Source organism: Lynx canadensis, chromosome C1 (genome assembly GCF_007474595.2).
Source record: "Lynx canadensis isolate LIC74 chromosome C1, mLynCan4.pri.v2, whole genome shotgun sequence".
In the NCBI taxonomy this organism is placed as follows: Eukaryota; Metazoa; Chordata; class Mammalia; order Carnivora; family Felidae; genus Lynx; species Lynx canadensis.
This window is the reverse complement of record NC_044310.1, coordinates 95,725,896-95,746,509: the sequence shown is the minus strand read 5'-3', so window position 1 is coordinate 95,746,509 and position 20,614 is coordinate 95,725,896. Positions and strand designations below refer to the sequence as shown.

The following is a 20,614-nucleotide window of genomic DNA, read 5'->3' as shown; positions in this document are numbered from 1 at the left end:
TTGTTAATCACCTAAAAGTAACTAAAAAACATAGTAAACGAAGTGACAAGGAAATCAAAATGGTATGCTAGAAAATACCTAACACAATTACTTCAGGAAATAAGGACAAAAAAGGACATATAGAAAACAAATAGGAAAATAGTAGAAACAAGTCCTTCCTTTCCATTAACTACTTAAATGTAAATAGATGAAACTCTCCAGTGAAAGGCCTTTTTTGGCAGAATGGATTTAAAAAATAGTTAAATCATATGCTGTCTATAAGAGACTCATTTTAGACAGACACAGAGAAGTAGAAAGTAAAATTATGGAAAAAGATTTTCATGCAAATAGTAACCAAAAGAGAGCTGCAATGGCTAAACCAATATCAGACAAAATAGAGTTTAAGACAAAAAAATATTTTTTTACATTTTTTAATGTTATTTTTGAGAGTGGAGGGGATGGGCAGAGAGGGAGGAGGCCAGAGGATCCAAAGCAGGCTCTGTGCTTACACGGAGAACCCGATGTGGGGCTTGAACTCATGAACCAGGAGTGACCTGAGCCAAAGTCGGACAATTAACCAACTGAGATGCCCCAAGACAAAATTTTTATGAGACAATTACATTATCTAATGATAAAAGAGGTTCAGTTTTTTAAGAATACACAACAATTTTAAACTTACATGCATCTAATAACAAAGCCCCAAAATATATGAAGCAAAAACTGACAGAATTGAAGGAAGGTAATAGACAGTTCAACAATAATAGTTGGAAACTTCAACATGCAATTTCAATAATGGATAGAATAATTAGACAAAAGATACACAATGAAATGAAAGACTTGAAGAACACTATAAACTAATTAGACCTAACAGACATCTGTATAGTACTCTACCCAACAACAGTGGAATACGTGTTCATCTCAAGTGTACATGGGAACATTCTCCAAGATGCATCACATATTATGATATAAACAATTCTCAATAAATTTCAAAACATTGAAATTATGTAAACTATTCACTGCAACCATATTTTCTAATAAAATTAGAAATCAATAACAAGGAAATCTGGAAATTCCACAATATTGGAATATGTGGAAGTTACACAAGTTTTAACCAATGAGTCAAAGAATAAATCACAAGGAAAAAATCAGAAAATACTTTGTGATGAGTGAAAATGAAAGCACAACATACCAAAACTTACGAGACACAGAGAAAGCAGTGCTCAGAGAAAAATTAATAGCTGTAAACACTTGCATTAATAAAAAAGATCTCAAATCAATAACTTAAACTTTATACCTTCCTTAACAAATGAGAAGATGGGGGTGCCTAGGTGGCTCAGTTGGTTCAGCAACTGACTTCGGCTCAGGGCATGATCTCACAGTTCATGGGTTCAAGCCCTGTGTTGGCCCCTGTGCTGAAAGCTTAGAGCCTGGAACCTGCTTTGGATTCTGTGTCTCCCTCTCTCTCTGCCCCTTCCCCACTCCTCTGTCTCTCTGAAAATTAAATAAACATTAAAAAAAAATTTTTAAATGGGATGGGGGATGGGCTAAATGGGTAAGGGGCATTAAGGAATCTACTCCTGAAATCATTGTTGCACTGTATGCTAACTAACTTGGGTGTAAATTTAAAAAATAAATAAAAATTAAAAAAATGAAAAAAAGAAATGAGAAAATGAAGAGCTAACTAAACAACAAACAGAAGTCAGTAACAAAGATTAGAGTGAGATAAACAAAACAGAGTAGAAAAAAAGAATGAAGCCAGAGGTTGGTTTTTTAAAAGATCAACAAAATTGACAAACTTTTTAGCTAGACTAAAAAAGAGATAAGACTCAGATTACTAAAACTAAGAATGAAACTGAGAACATTACTACTGACCTTATAGAAATGAAAAACATAAGAGAATTCAGTGAATAATTATATGCATACAAATTAGATAAATGGACACATTTCTAGCAACACAGTACCAAGACTGACCCAAGATGAAATGGAAAATCTGAATAGACCTGTAACAAGCGAAGAGATGGAATCAATAATTTAAAAACTTGCAAACAAAGGCAACCAGGACTAGATCCCTTCACTGGCAAATGCTACCAAGCACTTGAAGAAGAAATAACACCAGTTCTTAAACTCTTCAAAGAAATAGAAGGGAAGTAACTCTTCCTAACTCATTCTGTGTAGCCAGTATTGCCCTCATACCAAAATCAAACAAAGACATCACAAGAAACAGAAACTATAGGTTAATGTCCATTATGAATACAGATGCAGAAATCCTCACCAAAATACTAGCACGGAAAATCCAGCAGCATGTCAGAAGAATTATATACCATGAACAAATGGGATTTATCCCAAGAAGGCAAGGGTGGTTTAAAATATGAAGATCAGGAGCTCCTGGCTGGCTCAGTCAGAAGTGCACGTGACTCTTGATCTCATGATGCGTTTGAGCCCCATGTGGGTGTAGCGATTACTTAAGTAAATAAAACTTAAAAAAATATGGGGGCACCTGGGTGGTCCAATTAGTTAAGCATCCAACTCTTGATTTCAGTTCAGGTTGTGATCTCACAGTTCCTGAGTTTGAGCCCATGTCAGTCTCCATGCTGATGGTGTGCAGCCTGTTGGAGATTCTCTCTCCCTCTCTCTCTGCCCCTCCCCTGCTCTCCCTCTCTCTTTCTCTCAAAATAAATAAACTTTTTAAAAAATATGAAAATCAGTCAATGTAAGATACCACATTAATAGAAAAAAGAATGAGAACCACATGGTCATCTCTATTGATGCAGAAAAGGTATTTGACAAAATCCAACACAATTTTATGGTAAAAACACTAAAAAAAAAAGGACAGGAATGGAAGGAACTGCCACTTTCTGCCACTTCTATTTAACATTGGACTGGAAGGGCTAGCCAGTGCAATTTGGTAAGAATGGGGGAGAAATGGCTTCCAAATCATAAAGGAAAAAGTAAAACTTTATTCACAGATTACATGATCTTATGCATAGAAATCCCAAAGAATCCACACACAAAAAAACTGGTAGAGCTAACAAAAGAGTTCAACAAAGTTATTGTCTATAGGACATAAAGAAAACAAATAAGAAATGGCAGAAACAAGTCTTTCTTAATGTCTGTCATATATCTATACACTAATAGTAGATAGTCTGTAAAAGAAATTTGAAAAACAATTCCATTTATAATAGCATCAAAAATGGTAAAATATTTCAGGATTAAATTTAACCAAGGAGTGCAAGATTTGTACACTAAAAATGATGAAGTATTTTTGAAAAAGTTAAAGAAGACATGGAAAGACATCCCATGTTCATGAGTTGGAATACTTAATATTGTTAAGATAGCAGCACTCCTCAAGCTGATCTTCAAATTCAGTACAATTCCTGTCAGGATTTCAGTAGCCATGATTATGAAATGGACCAGCCGATCCTAAAATTCACATGGAATTGTAAGAGCCCTCAAAGAGCCAAAACAATCTTGAAAAAGAATAAAGTTGGAGAACTCACTTCCTGATTTCAAAACTTACTATGAAGCTGCAGTAATTAAATAAAGATAGACATCTAGGTTGATGGAATCAAATTGTGAGTCCAGAAATAAACCCATGCATTTATGGCCAATTGATTTTTGTGCCAGGACCATTTTTTAAAAATGTTTATTTATTTATTTTGAGAGAGAAAGAGAGAGTGAGCAGGGAAGGGCAGAGAGAAGGGAGAGAGAGAATCCCAAGCAGGCTCCATGCTGTCAGCCTAGAGCCCAATGTGGGGCTCACTCTCACAAACCATGAGATCATGACCTGAGCCAAAATCAAGAGTCTGACACTTAACCAGTTGAGTCACCCAGTGCCCCTGACAAGGTTGCCAAGACCATTGCGTAGGGGAAAGAATAGTCTATTCACTAAGTGATACTGGGCAAATGGATAACTACGTAAAAAAGCAACCCTTACATCACATCGTAAACAATTAAAAATTAATCAAAAACCTAAATTTATGAGCTAAAACTATAAACTCCTAGAAGAAGACAGGGGCAAATTTTCAAGACTGGATTTGGCAATGGTTTCTTAGATATGACACCAAAAGCACAAGCAACAAAAACAAAAAAAAAAAATTAGATAAATTAGACTTCATCAAAATTAAAAGCTTTTGTGCATTGAAGGATACTATCAAGAAAGTGAAAACACAACCCACAGAATGAGAGAAAATGTTTGCAAGCCATATTTGATGAGTCTAGCATCCAGAATATATCAAGAGCTGTTAACAACTCAATAACAAAAAGATAACCCAATTAAAAATGAACAAAGGATTTGAATAGACATTTCTTCAAAGAAGATATATAAATGACCAATTAGCACATGTAAAGGTGGTTGACATCATTCATCACTAGGGAAATTAAAATGAAAGCAACAATGAGATGTCCCTTCACAAGATGGGTATAACAAAAACCTCCAGAAAATACCAAATGTTTGCAAAAATGTGGAGAAATCAGAACCCTCATACATTGCAGGTAGGAATGTAAAATGGTATAGCCACTGTGGAAAACAGTTTGGCAGTTTGTCAAAAAGATAAAACTAGAACCATCATATGCCCAGCAATTCCACAGCTAGGCATATGCTGAAGAGTACTGAAAGCAGGTGTTCAAACAGAAACTTTTAAACAGATGTTCCCAGCAGTATAATAGCCTCAAACTGGAACCAACCCAGATGGCCATCAGGTGATGATGAATGGATAAACAGAATGTGGTGTATCTATACAATGGAATATTATTCAGTCATAAAAAGGAGTGAAATACAGCCACATGCTACATGAATGAATCTTGTAAATATATTAAAAGTCTGTGGATGACATACTTTAAAATGGCTAATTTTGTGATGTGAATTTTACATTAATTTAAAAAAAAGCAACACTTCTAATAATTATTTCAATATTCATAAAATTAATTTCTGTATTAACATGTCCATTAAAAATATTTTTGAACAAATACAAGAAAGCTCTGAGAGGAAAGAACTTCTTTTTATCATATAGCTATGCTATAATTTAAAATATATTCATATTTTGATTCTACTCCATCAATTTATACCTATCTAGATCTTTTAAAAGTGCTTTTATTTTGTTATTTAAAAGCATTTGAATTATGTTTAGAATGGCAGTTTGGGAGCCTAGCATTTAAAGCAGCAATATATCTAATGCTTCAGAGAAATCTAATATAATGTAATAGCAAAATGTCTGTTGATGAGTGAAATTATCATATAGTCAATTTAGTGTAGTATTTGAAGGATGCTGAAATAGTCCAGTTTCCATTTGATACGTTCAAAAGATCTTTTTTGTCCCCAGTTGTTTGATAGTTACCTTGCCATCATTTTTGTTTTATGCCTGGTCTTGTAGTTTTACCAACAATTTCTCTTCTCTTCCTAAATACTGTTCAATAGAAACATAACATGATCCATATAAGTAACTTTAAATTTTCTGGTAGCCAGATTTAAAAAGTAAAAAGAAATAAGTGAAATTAACCTAAATAATATATCTTCTTAAGCTGTATTCAAAATATTAAAATATTATTTTAACGTATAATCAATATATTTTTTAAACTTTTAAAGTATTTTATATTCTTCCAAGTCTTCAAAAGCCATTGTGCACTTTGCACTGACCTCCCATCTCAGTTCAGATTAGGCACACTTCAAGTGGTCAGTAACTACATGTGGTAATGACTACAGTACTTGACAGTGCAGGCTTAGATAACTAGCATATTGTCTCCAGGAGAGATGTACTTGCTGTTTTTTGAAATGAAAAGGAAACTTTTTCTCTTTTTTTGCCCCCAAACAGGTTAATTTCTCTTTATTAGCCAGCTTTTGACTTAATTGATACAAAGAGAAATCTTTGTGTTTCAGTAGGGTGAAGAAACTTAGAGTGAGTGTGGGTGTGACAAGTATGAGCAACAGTGCAGGAGGAAAGACTAGAATTCAGGCCAAGGGAGTTTGCCACAACATGATTGTGGTTAAGTCTAAGAGAGGATGGGGTAGCATGCAGAAGGAAGGCTCAGGGTTGGGAAAAAGGGCTATTTCTGAAATGATCGGTTTCTAAGTCATATGTTAAAAGTGCCTAGTTAGCTGTGGGACTTTCTTCTCAATCTTCACCATCTTCCATACCTGCCCTCATTAGATCGATATTAACAATATAGAGTGGCTAAGAGTAGGCATGACAACTAGAATGCATAGTCCCTTGAACTGCTTTCTACATAATTCTTTATATATCTTACTTTCTTATCCCTTTCCCCAAAGAAAAATATGGGACAAACAGAGAATGGATATAGAAGTAAAATAGAAAATAAAGAGGAGAAAGGTAGGAAAGGAGAAAAATTGTGGAAACACACAAAAAATATACCAATATACCCCTAATAAATTATAAAGTACTGAGTGAAGTTTTCTTTTTTTCCTCCAAGAGATGGAAAGTCTAGGTAAAGGTAGTAGGGAAATGTGATGCAGAACAAAGGGACATATCCAAGAGAAAATACTTGCCTTAACCATTTTACTTAAAATTGCCTTACTTGCTTTCTTCATAGCTGTGCCACTGCATATGTTCTACTGGCTGAGGAAGAAGCAACAACTATTGTGGATGCTGAAAGGTTATTTAAACAGGCACTCAAGGCAGGAGAGACAATTTACAGGCGGTCACAGCAGTGCCAGCACCAAAGTCCTCAGCACGAAGCTCAACTGAGTAAGCAAATCTGAACTGATTTTACCTTTTAGCTCCTGAAATTGGCTCATTTATGTTTAAGACACAAACAACAATAAGTAAAAAAACAAAAACACACAGAAAAAAAATCCTTACTATTTCGAGGTTAGCTTCTTTTCAGAAGAGATAGCTAATGTATTCATAATGTCTGCAAGCCAGCAAGACAAATATGCATTAGCTAGAGAATGCTTACAGAAGGGAACAGATGTGCTCTGGTTATTGAGAGACGTGCTGCTCTTAGACTTAACAGTAATTTATTTCATGTGAAAACTGGGTTGGTCATTGGAGAAATACAGCTCAAAAATATTCAAGATTCAGGAGACCGTTCTAGTAATGATAAGCAGGTATTACCTTTATCCTCACCCTTACCCCAAGCAATGGTGAAAGTACATCATTTGGTTTGCTCTTCAGACTGTATGTATCTCCACAGAGTGCCAGGGAGTCAGCCCTTTGGTATAAAAATTCAGCCTTACACTTGGCATTGATTCTTTCTTTGACTTTTCTCTATGATGTGTTTGAGAGCATATGGGCCATAGCAACTGAAATTCTTTCCACTCTTAGGGATACTCTCTCAGCTGTGATTGAGATACTTCCACCAAAGATGTTAGAATCTGTAGTGCTGTTGCTTCCTGCTATTTTTTGTGGCCAGAGCATTTTAGTTTAATGATTTTGGCAGATTATGGGCAATAAATTGAAATATGTTTACATAATGTATTATCTGCTAGCAGTTAAGTTCTAAATCTTTTGTTTGTGGAAATTAAAATTTGGATAATGTTTTCTCTCCAAACTAAATATTGATGTGTACAGTATGTTTCATTAATGTATGTTGTTATGGCATACAACTGTGGGAATATATAATTTTGCAGTCTGGAACTAATGAAACTACATCTGTGAAAAAGCCATGCCATTTGTCTTTGTATAATCTCAAATATGATTATGAGGTACTTACAGAAATATTTGTTAGCTCTTTCTAGAAATAGTTTTATAGTTTGTTAGTTACTAGCTGTTGAGCAAAAGTTCACTCTAGCCATGGAAATTTTGTTTTGAACATATTTTATCAGTTAAAACAATAGAGAATGTTAAAATAATAGGTTGTTTACGCAGAAACTCAATAGGTTAGATTTATTTTTTCTATTTAATGTATATATTTTTTCTATGTTAATATTAAAATATACTTGTCGAGTATACACAAATTAATTTATAATGTACTCAGATTACTTACTGTTAGAGGCAAAGTAATTCTGTATATATAGAAAGATTTTAAGCTTTTACCATAAAAAACTTCACACATACACAAAAATAGCATAATGAACTCTCATTCAATGTTCATCACCCAAATTCAATAATCATTCCATTTGGAAACAATTTAATTTTAATTGAAGCTTCCAGGGTAAGCCAATAAAATTAATGGATAATATGTTAATGAAATAGTAGGCCATAATACAAAGTGATAGTTGTGTCATTTTTTTTTTTAATAGGAAGAGATACGAATGTACTGGTATATATTAAAAGAAGATTAGCAATGTGTGCAAGAAAATTAGGAAGAATAAGAGAAGCAGTAAAAATAATGAGAGATGTAAGTAAATTTGATGACTGGATGTTTATAATTTTTCCTTGAAAAACTGAAAATGTGGTTTAAGTTGCCAGTTATTTTAATGCAAAATCATTATTTTTTAAATGGTAGTCTTTATAACAAGATATTTATTTAATATACGTACATTTCTTAAGGGTTGAGTCTTCACAGTTTTGTTAAGACACTAAAGAATTTCTACTTTAATGAATCAGATTCAGCTCTGTTGAGTTCCTTTGCTATAATTTTAATCTTTTTTTCCTTTTAATGTACAGCTGATGAAAGAATTTCCTCCTCTTACCATGTTGAACATCCATGAGAATCTCCTAGAATCACTTTTAGAATTACAGGCCTATGCAGATGTTCAGGCAGTCCTAGCAAAATATGATGGTGAGTGATAATTGACTTAGTTGATAGCATGGTTAAAATATTTTTTCAATTATGTAATCATAAATATGATTCTGTTCTGGTATTTCTTTGATTTTCTCTTCCTATTCTAAACAGTCAGTATTTAGAATCCATGGATACAGTTATATTAAGCACTTTCTTTATCAGGACTTTTGGGAGCAAAAGCCTGCAGGGAGGAACTTTTCTTCTGTAAAGATTTATTCATTTGTTTATTCAGCACCCAGTAGGAGTGAGGCACTTGGAATACAGTGGTGAATGAGAAGACATGGACTTAGTCCTTGTAGGATTTACAGTTTAGCAAAGGAACATACAGACAAATGAATAGTAGTTGTATTGAAGCATAGTGTGTTAGGTGAGATAATTGGAAAAGTATGGGGTGCCGTAGACATAGGATGGTGCCTTATTTGTTTTGGAGTATCAGAGACCGTTATCAAGTTGCATGAGTAATTCAGAATAACATTTTTAAAATGCTTTTTGATTACAAAGTGTAATTTATTTCATATCTGTATAATACTCTTGTGAGGTGGTAGGACAAGTTTTTTTTTTTTTTTTTTTGCTCTTGTTAGTGAAACAAGGAAACTGGAGTTGAAGAAGGTAAGTAATTGGGTAAGGTCTCCCAGCCAGTAAGTGGTAAGCCTGCACTTAAATCCAGGTGTTCCATTTCTTTGTTTACTAGTCTTCCAATAGTAAAAAGTCAGTATGTATTGGCTATTTATTATTATACTAAACAGTGCCAGTTCACCACAAATGGAGTTGGGAGAATTTTTAAGAAGCATAGCATAATGTTTCTGGTCATATCTTTTACTGTAACAGAGCATGTACAAGTCACTTATTCATCCTTGTTCTGTTATAAGTTCCTATCCATTAGTTTGGGAATCCCCATGACTTGGAAAGTTTGAAATGTGTTACCCTTGGAAAGAGAAATTTATTTCTTTGAAACATCTGGAATTCTTAGGAAGTGCTTCACAATAGTGTAGGCTCATGAAGAAATTTGTGAGAAATTCTTTCCATATGTAATTTATTGGGTACATGGCCTGCTTATGATACTTACATGACCAAGCTTAGGAACCAAATACTAAAAATCAGATAGGACCTGATTCATTCAAAATAAAACTAACAACTTAGATATGCTTCTGTGTTTTCAGTTGATTTTATGATTCCGGAGTTTTTACTGTTCTAGAATCTTTCAACGTTTATTTATTTTTGGGACAGAGAGAGACAGAGCATGAACGGGGGAGGGGCAGAGAGAGGGAGACACAGAATCGGAAACAGGCTCCAGGCTCTGAGCCATCAGCCCAGAGCCTGACGCGGGGCTCGAACTCCCGGACCGCGAGATCGTGACCTGGCTGAAGTCGGACGCCTAACCGACTGCGCCACCCAGGCGCCCCTAGAATCTTGTAGAAGTTAAAAGCAAATTTCTTTCTTTCTTTCTTTCTTTCTTTCTTTCTTTCTTTCTTTCTTTCTTTCTTTCTTTCTTTCTTTCTTTTTAATAATGTTTATTAATTTTTGAGAGAGGGAGAGTGCAAGCGGGGAGAGGCAGAGATTGAGGCAACAGAATTGGAAGCAGGCTCTAGGCTCTGAGCTGTCAAGCCTGATGCAGGGCTTGAATTCACAAGCCATGAGATCATGACCTGAGCCAAAGTTGGACGCTCAACCAACTGAGCTACCCAGGCACTCTACAGATTTATTTCTTTAGTTCTCTATTTGCTGGTATAATTCTGGAATCTAAAACTCAAGGTCCTCGGAGTGCCTGGGTGGCTCAGTCGGTTAAGCGTCCGACTTCAGCTCAGGTCACGATCTCGCGGTCTGTGAGTTCGAGCCCCGCGTTGTGCTCTGGGCTGATGGCTCAGAGCCTGGAGCCTGCTTCGGATTCTGTGTCTCCCTCTCTCTCTGCCCCTCCCCCGTTCATGCTCTGTCTCTCTCTCTCAAAAATAAATTAAAAAAAAAAAACGCTAAAAAAATTAAAAAAAAATTAAAATAAAATAAAATAAAACTCAAGGTCCTCAAGTCCTACTTCCCTGATAACATTATTGTGTGCATTCTTTAAGAAAGGATTTATATAACTAATTATATTATAATTCCTGATTAATTTTTTTAATTTTTTTAAAATTCATTTAAGAAAATGTAGAAAGTACAGAAATATTGTAAGGAGAAAGAATTAAAATCATCTGTTGTATTACCTGGATTTAACTACTATTAAGTATTTCTATTTTTTTAATCTTAGTTTTTCTCTGTGAAAGGTGGAATTTTCAGTATTTCCAGCTATAACTAAATGTTTTTCCCTGAATACTCCTATGTAAGCATAGCATAAACATTTGTTGAGTGCTTTTCACCATTGTATGAGGGCTTTCACAGACATAATTTAATTTACTCTCTGCCAGAACAGTATTACTTCTCTATTCTGAGAAGAGAAAACTAAGGTTAAAGGTTAAAGAAGTTGCTACTAGTTCAAGAATGCATAGCTAGTAAATACTAGAATCAGGATTAAAACTCAGGTCTGCATGTCTAACTACATGTCCACATGCTTCTACTACTGTGTTGCATCTGTTGATTTTGTATCATGAATTATTCTTATTAAAAATGTCTTAAGATATGTTTTGTAATTCTTACCTGAGTTGAAAATTACAATTACAGATATAAGCCTTCCAAAGTCAGCAGCAATCTGTTACACAGCAGCACTATTGAAGACAAGGACTGTTTCAGATAAGTAAGTAATGAAAACTACAGTAATTTAGAAAGACTGCTAAACTCAACATGGGTTTCTCCTGCTGTCTGAAAGTTTACTTTATGCCACCTCGCTTTTGCAAGAGACCTGCATTAATATATGTGTTCACTAACCGAAAGAAATCCAAACAGGATTCTCACTTTCATGAAAAGGTAATTGCTTCTTCACTTTATGCCATTCCAGCTTAAGGAAAGGTTTGATAGAAACACTCACAGATAGCAGGGGAAACTGTGTTATGTTTTTCACCACCGACTTTATACATTTTTTTTTTCAAAGTTTTTATTTATTTTTGGGACAGAGAGACAGAGCATGAACGGGGGAGGGGCAGAGAGAGAGGGAGACACAGAATCGGAAACAGATTCACCACCGACTTTAAACAATGCTTTTTCCTCTCTACTTCCTTTTGAATAACCCTTGATCTTGTGAGGCTTCTTACTAGTGTAGTGGAAAAAGCAAGGTTTTTAGAGCTATACTAAACCTGGATTCCAATTCAAAGTCTACTGCATACCAGCTGTGGAACTTTGGGCATGTTAATCAGTTTGAGTTTCTTCCTCTCTGTAAAGTGAGAATAAAGCATGGGTGTGTGAGGATTGTGTGTGTTAAATGCTTAAAGCAATGCTAGAAAGTACAGAGAGTAGCTATAATGGTACTGATAAGGTGTGTGGTGGGGAAATAGTTTCATACTATCTGTTCTGAGATTATAATTTCAAGTTATTCTGTTTATCTTTATCCTTTGGGCTGCCCTTAATGAATTTCTCTTTATTCCACAGATAAAATTTTCGGAAACCAACCAAATGGCAACCATTTTTTTCACCTTAGATTACTATGCCTTGATATAAATTAGAATGGAATATTACTCTTTCCTCTCAGTGAAAATTTAATAACAATGTACTTCCATTTCATGAGACTCTCTGGATGTCCCTGTGTAGCATTTTATATCTACTGCCTTTCCCAGAGTGTGCCTTCAATGGACTTCGAAGGCTTTCCTTACCTAAATTTGAGGATTTCCATTGCTTATGCTGCTTTTCTTTATATGTTAAACTAAATAAAGGCTTTACTTTCACGTTTACTAGTTATTTGGCTTTGTCTTTGGCCATCACCAGAAACCCCTGATTCAGGAAGTTAGATTATGATCAAAATCATGGATTTTTACATTCATTTGTTCATTTTGTGGTTTTCTTATAGATTCTGTCCTGAAACAGCCTCCAGAAGAGGGCTAAGCATGGCAGAAATTAATGCTGTGGAAGCAATTCATAGAGCTGTGGAATTTAATCCTCATGTTCCAAAAGTGAGAAATTTTATGATGAAACTACTACTTTTATTTAAGTTTATCAAATTCATGAAAGTATGTAGACCAAATCTGGGTCTCCATAATTTGAGTCAGAATTGTTTTAGTCTGTTATATTTTGATAGTCACTATAAGCGGGATGTTAAAAGGCATTTAGCAAGGTGAATAGGAGCAGGAGTTCACTCTAGGCTTTGTAATTGCTTTCAAAATAAAATTTGAAATGTATTCACCTAGCTGTTCCTTTTACTTTAGTTATAGAGAAGAAATAAAATGGCATGGTCTTAATAAAAGATCATTCATTTTTCAGATCATTAAATCAAATTTCCTGTTACTGTAAAAGCTTTTTACTTCTAGACAGATGCCTGGGTTTTTGAACTAGGGATAGACAAAGACTGAAGACAAATAGATTAAAATAATCAATGATAGGAAACAGATGTGGAATTCCCAGAAAAACTGCTGAGTTGATGTTTATTTAGTCCCAGATGAAACTATACCCATCTCGTTTGTCTTTATATTATACACCTTGCAGACATACAGATTATTGGTTAATCTTTGTGTCTTATCACCCGAGATTAAATTTGGGGTTTTAAAAACAATGCTCCATGTTAGGAACTATAGAATATTCAAGAATATATGCATCTGTTACCAAATGTAATTATAACTGTTGATTCCAGTATAATGTACGTTAATGGAATTTGGAAGCAAGTAAACATTAAAGAGATTAATCTCTAAAAGATAATCTCCAAGAAATTGAAGTTGTAAGTCTCTTAGAGTAAGTATAGAGTTAAGAAAATTACTGAAATTTAAGAATGACAGTCAACAAATATTCATACCATTCTCTTATTAAGTGACACTGGTCCCATAAATTTAAATTTTATTTTTAATTGTATTACATATATATCAAAGTGTAAAAAGCAGAAATGTGGATCTTAATGATTTATTATAAAGCAAATGAGTGAAAACTACCATTGAGGTCAAGAACCACCTTGCCATCCCCCAGAAACTATGCTTCCTTCCCTCCTGCTTAAAGGTAACCACTGTTGTGACATTAATTATGTTCACTTTCTTTTTTTCTTATGTTTTTGGCCTGTACTTTTCATTGTTGGCTTTATAAAATAAGTTAGGAGTGGTCTCTGTGTTTTTAAATTCTCTGGAATAATTTGTGTAAAATTAGAATTATTTCTGTCTTAAATAATCGAGAGAATTTGTTGATAGAGCCATCTGATTCTGGAGTTTCCTTTGTGAGAAGGATTTTCATTACAAATTTCATTTCTTTAATAGGTGAATTATAAATTTAGTTTCTGTATTTCATAACTATTCAAATTTCCTCATTCTTCTTGTGTTGGTTTTTGTTAAGTTGTATTTTTCTAGGAATTTATTTCATTTTAATTTATTGGCATAAAGATTTCATAAAATCCTTTTATTATCTTGTTAATGTTTGCAGGATCAGTTGTGATATCTACTATTTAGTTCCTAACACTGGCTACCATTTTTTTTTCTTGACCAGATTCCCCAGGGATCTATGAATTTTATTAGTCTCTGCAAAGAACCAAGCTCTGGCTTTGACAATCTGCTCTACTGTTTATTTTCTGGTTCATTCATTTCTGCTCTTTATGGCCTTTCTTCAACTTACTTTGGCTCTATTTTATTATTTTTTATTTCCTGTATCTTTTTATATAGGTACTTAAGTTAACTCATTAGTTTCAGTCTTTCTTCCTTCTAATATATTTGTTCAAGTCTATAAACCTCTAAGTACAATTTTAACTGCATACTATAGTAATATTTTGTGTATAATTTAATTCAACATATTTTCTAATTTCCATCTTGATTTCCTCTTTGATTTAGAGATACATTTATTCCATTTGGCTATTTCTTAATTTCCAAACATGCGAAGATTATCTTTTTATCAATGATTTCTAGCATGATTGCATTATGTCCAGAGAATATACTCTGTATGATTTCACTCCTTTGAAACGTTTTTCAGTTCTTGAATTTCTGTTTATTTTTCACATCTCCTTTGCTATTTATAGTTTCTAATTCTCTGCCAAAATTTAAAGTATAGTCTTTTATCTCTGTGAAAATAGTTTAAAGTAGTTATCTTAAAGTCTTTTTCTGATAATCCCCATATCTGGAACTTCTGTGTCTGTTTCTATAATGTGTTTTTTTTTCTGCTACATTATGTTCTTCTTGTCTTCTCTTATGCCTGATTTTCTTTGACTATGTATCTGATATTTTACCTGAAAAAATTGTAGAAATAACTTGAAACCTCAGATAACAATATCTTCCTTCGGAGAGGATTTTATTTGCTCTTAGATGCCTAGGAGAAGCAATTAGCAGGACAGAATCACCTTAATTCAGTTTCAGGGATTGATATTTTCTGGTCTACCTAGATGACTAGAAACTGGGCTGTAGCCCATGAAAGTTTGGGTTTGTATCTGGTTCACCCCTATTCCTAGGATGCAGCCGTTCTGGATGCCAATCCAACCCTGAGAGTTTTACCAGGGCCTTCACTCTTGACATACCTTGAACTCCTGACTTTTGTTCCTTTAGCCTTATAAAACTGGCAGAAAGTTTGAACAGCCTCTTTGCCATCTTGTCCAAAATTGGCAAATGTCTCTATGGTAAAAGAAGCCCCAAATGTGGTTTACTTCTCCAATTTTTGCCTTCTTTAAAATTTTTTTTTTTTTTTAACGTTTATTTATTTTTGGGACAGAGAGAGACAGAGCATGAACGGGGGAGGGGCAGAGAGAGAGGGAGACACAGAATCGGAAACAGGCTCCAGGCTCTGAGCCATCAGCCCAGAGCCTGACGCGGGGCTCGAACTCACGCACCGCAAGATCGTGACCTGGCTGAAGTCGGACGCTTAATCGACTGCGCCACCCAGGCGCCCCTTTGCCTTCTTTAGACTGTGGGCTGCTAATTCCTTACCCTTTGTGAATTCTCTGATGCATTTGATTGGATTTTTAAAAATATTTTGTTCAGCTTTTTAGTTGTCTGAGAGGGTTGATTTGAATTACCCAGTGTTCCATTACTGGAAGCAGAGGTCTGAAAATAACTCCAAATGAAATGCTCTGTTCTCTCATGCTGCAGAGTGGTTAAGAGCATGGATTCTGCAACTAAACTGCCTATGTTTGAATTCTGGCTCCACTACTTCCTAGCTGTATAACCTTGGACAAGTTACTCAGCTTCTCTCGAGTGATCTCATGTGTAAAATGGGAATAATATTTCTTATCCCTCAGAGTTATTAATTGAGATTAGATGAGTTCATATCCTTCAAGAGCTTAGAAGAAGGCCTGACACACAGTCAACGTTTCAGAAGTGATTTGTATCATTATTATCCAGGATGGGATGGAAATCTTCCTGTGTGAGAAGATAAGCAATTGTTATTAACCGAACTATTCAAATTAAATACATCACTAAGATGTCTAAAAATTTTATTTAATTCTCACTAAGAATAACAAAATATGGACCATCTATACCCTGTAGTTGTGGACTTGGTTTCTGTTTCACAAATCCTCTCATACAAAGTGTATTCTCAGCAGTAACAATTCTGATGATGTGCATTGTGCATTGGTCTTCAAAACTACTGCTGGAGGCACTTGGGTACAAGGGAGGGTAGTAGAAATCCTAGGCATTGCCCTAATTAAATTAAATTGTTGGATAGATAATATATCCAGATTGAATCTGCTCTAGATAATCTATAATGCTTTTAGGGGATACTTTTTTTTTTATCTTGAACACACACACAAGAAATTAAAGAAGACCTAAATAAATGGAGATATGTTCCATGTTTATGGATTAGAAGACTCAGTATTGTTAAGACCACAGTTGTCTCCAAATTGATCTATGGATTCAATCTAATTCCTATTAAAATCTTACCAGGCTTGTTTGTAGAAATTCACAAACTCATCCTAAAATTGATATGAAAATTCAAAAGACCTAAAATAGCCAAAACAATTTTGAGAAAGGAGAACAAAGTTGGAATTCACCCAAATTTATCCAATTTTAAGACATTCAAAAAAATTTTTTTAATGTTTATTTCTGAGAGAGAGAGCATGAGCAGGGGAGGGGCAGAGAGAGGGGGAGACACAGAATCGGAAGCAGGCTCCAGTCTCTGAGCTGTCAGCACAGAGCCAGAGGCAGGGCTTGAACTCGTGAATTGTAAGATCATGACCTGAGCTGAAGTTGGACCCCCAACCCAGGTGCCCCAATTTTAAGACATTTTTAAAGCTACAGTAATTAAAATAGTATAATATTGGCATAAATATTGAAATGTAGGTCAATAGAAGACAATAGAGAATCCTGAAACAAACTCACATAATGATCAGTTGATTTTCAACGAGAGTTCCCAAGCAATTCAGTGGGAAAGGATAGTATTTTCTATGGTGCTGGAACAATCAATATGGAGAAAAAAAAGGACCCAGACCCTTCCTTCATACCAAATATAAAAAGGAACTCAATATGGATCATAGATCTAAATATAAGAGGTAAAATTATAAAACTTCGAGCTTTGTGACCTTAGGTTAGGCAAAGATTTCTTCAAAATCATGCTCCATAAAAGAAAAAATTGATAAACTGGACTTCTTAAAACATTTGCTCTTCAAAAGACATCATTAAGAAAATGGAAAGCCAAAGACTGGGGGAAAACATTTGCAAGTCATATACTGTTGAAGTTCTGTATCCAGAACTCAGAAAGAACTCTTACAACTCAATAAGAGGACAAAAAACTTATTTAAAACATGACTAAAGGGAAAAAAAATGGGTAAAGGATTGAATAGTCACTTCACCAAAGAAGATATATGTATAGCTAATAATCACATCAGAAGATAGCATCATGGGTCATTGGGGAAATGCAAATTAAAAGCACAATATGGTACTACTTTATACCCACTCAAATGGCTATACTCACAAAGACCAACAAAATCAACTGTTGGCAAGAATATGGAGAAACTGTGTACATTCCTGCTAGGTATATAAAATAGTATAGCTACTTTGGAAACAATTTTGCAGTTAAACATACACTTGCCATATGACCCATCCATTTCATTCCTAGGTATCTACCCAAGAGAAAGGAAAACCTAGGTCTACACAAAGACTTGTGTGCAAGTGTTAATTGTAGTATTATGCACAATAGCCAAAAACATGAAACAGTCAAACACAAGTAAATGAACAAGTAAATTGTAGTATCTCCATGTAATGGAACACTTCTTAGTACTAAAAAGGAGCAAACTATAAGTACATATAACAACATAGATGGACCTCAAGTGCTTCATGCTAAGTGAAAGAAACCAGACACAAAAGACAACATATATGATTTCATTAATATGAAATTTCTCAAGCAGGGAAGACTGTAGACAGAAAAGCAGATCAGTGTTTCCCCGGAGCTGAAGTAGAAGTATGGATTGACTGCACACAGACATGAGGAAACTTTTGGTGGTGATGATTGCACAACCATACAAAGTTACTGAAAATCTTTGAACTGTATACTTACAATGATGAATTTTGTGTCTCAATAAAACTACAATGTATAACTTAAATATAACCATATTCAACTAGTATATATTGTGTATATACTTTAACCTTAAAAAAATTTTTTTTCAATGTTTATTTATTTTTGAGAGAGAGAAAGAGAGAAACAGAGTGCAAGTGGGGAAGGGATAGAGAGGGAGACACAACCTGAAGCAGGCTCCAGGCTCTGAGCTGTCAGCACAACCCCGACGTGGGGCTTGAACTTATGAATGACAAGATCCTGACCCGAGCTGAAGTCAGCTGCTTAACCGGCTGAGCCACCCAGATGCCCCTATACTTTAACATTAAGTCATTTTTATCTGTAGGTAGAAATTTACATACGTCCCCTCAACTAAATGTCAAAGCCAACTCTATCAAAATATCCAACTATCTCACGGTTCAGGAGTTCGAGCCCCGCATCAGGCTGTGTGCTGACATTGTGGAACCTCCTTGAGATATTCTCTCTCTCTCTCTCTCTCTCTCTCTCTCTCTCTCTCTCTCTCTCATACCCCTCCCCTGCTCGCACTGTCCTGTCTCTCTCAAAATAAATAAATAAATGGGGCGCCTGGGTGGCTCAGTCCGTTAGGTGCCCGACTTCAGCTCAGGTCATGATCTCATGGTTCGTGAGTTCGAGCCCCACACCAGGCTCTGTGCTGACAGCTCAGAGACTGGAGCCTGCTTCGGATTCTGTGTCTCCCTCTCTCTGCCCCTCCCCTGCTCACGTTCTGTCTTTCTCTTTCTCTCTCAAAAATAAATAATAAACAAAAATTTTTTAAAAATAAATAAACTTAAAAAAAATCCACCTAAGTAGAGTGGTGCTATAACCTTACATTACTGTTTGTGGATATACACTTTAACCTGGATATTTTCAAACAGGATAATTCTTATTTTTTTTAGAGAAATTTTAAGGTTCAACAACTTGGATAATATCCCACTTAACATTAGTATTATATGAACTAGAAGAGCTCTGGTATTTAAGGCTGTTTTTGTGAGGGATTTACAAGTTATGAAGTATGTACAGATTCAGATTTTCTTCAACCCCCACTTATGCTCTCTATCCCTGCCTCTCAGCCTGAAGCCAAGAAAAAATAAAGGCTTTAGAAATTTTCTTCCTCGGGGCACCTGGGTGGCTCGGTCGGTTAAGCGTCGGACTTCGGCTTGGGTCATGATCTCGCGGTCCGTGAGTTCGAGCCCCGCGTCGGGCTCTGTGCTGACAGCTCAGAGCCTGGAGCCTGTTTCAGATTCTGTGTCTCCCTCTCTCTGACCCTCCCCCATTCATGCTCTGTCTCTCTCTGTCTCAAAAAAATAAATAAACATTAAAAAAAATTTTTTTTAAATTTTCTTCCTCAAACTTAAGCTGTGGGTTGTAATAACTTATTTACCCTAATGAACAATGACCTGTAAGTAACTAAGTTAATTAATTAATCTTTTATTCTTAAAAATTTGTTATGCAAATTTGCCAAATGTTATATGACTTTTACCAGTAAGATGACATAGGATGAAGCTGTTTTAGCAGGAAAGATTTTTGGGCAACTTTCCACAGAACTACAACAGAAATGACTATAGGTCTCGGACTGTGCAGTTTGTTAAAGCTGGAAACTATTAGAAACGCAGTAGAAAGAGATCACATAAATCTCTTCAGGCTATGCATTTGCTTTAGATATCTCATTAATATTGATTGTACAGATTTTTTTAATCTACTGAATGAATTTCTGTGTACAGTAACTATGATAGTAATAGCAAAAAATTAAAACAATGTGTTTTCATGGTTTTTGACTTGTTCTTTATTACTTAGCTATGGTTTTGGTTCAAAATTTTTTTTAGTTACCAAACAAGAAAAAGATTGTGTATCTTTCAGCTACTATAGAAATTGTCAAGGGCACTCAGGTGGCTCAGTCGGTGAAGTGTCTGACTTCAGCTCGGGTTATGATCTCATGGTCTGTGAGTTCAAGCCCTGTGTCGGGCTCTGTGCTAACAGCTTAGAGCCTGGAGTCTGCTTCGGTTTCTGTGTCTCCCTCTCTCTCTCTTTTCCTCCCTACCTTGCACTCTGTCTCTCTCTCTCTCTCTCTCTCTCTCAAAAAATAAATAAACATTAAAAAAAGAAAAAAGAAAATGTCAGGCTTTTTTTTCTTTTTTTAAGGATGGAACATGTTTCATACCTTCTGATTATTCATGATAGCCCCAAACTGGAAACAACCCAGATGTGCATTAACAAGTAAATGGACAAATTGTGATATATTTATTCACTGGGATACTTTTCAGCAACAAAAAGAAAGAACTGATACAAGTAAACTATGGATAAACTCAAGAATATAATGTGTACAAAAGAGTACATACTGAATGATTCCACTTATGTGGTGTCGAAATATGATCTGGGCTGGTAGATATTAGAACAGTTGTTGCTTCAGGTAGTCAAGGTA

General features: G+C 35.1%; 1 protein-coding gene across 4 annotated transcripts in view; it reads left to right on the top strand.

Moving 5' to 3' along the window:
* ST7L (suppression of tumorigenicity 7 like) overlaps positions 1-20,614 on the top strand; it is a 59,471-nt gene that overhangs the window by 20,876 nt on the left and 17,981 nt on the right. For 3 of the 4 annotated variants that reach the window (XM_030324648.2, XM_030324647.2, XM_030324646.2), the window contains exons 7-11: positions 6,523-6,677; positions 8,174-8,271; positions 8,541-8,655; positions 11,308-11,380; positions 12,584-12,686. In XM_030324648.2, the coding sequence (XP_030180508.1) occupies positions 6,523-6,677; positions 8,174-8,271; positions 8,541-8,655; positions 11,308-11,380; positions 12,584-12,686 (544 nt within the window). Of the gene's footprint in view, positions 1-6,522; positions 6,678-8,173; positions 8,272-8,540; positions 8,656-11,307; positions 11,381-12,583; positions 12,687-14,193; positions 14,502-20,614 lie in introns of those variants that run through there. The other variant, XM_032594362.1, reaches the window with a different exon arrangement.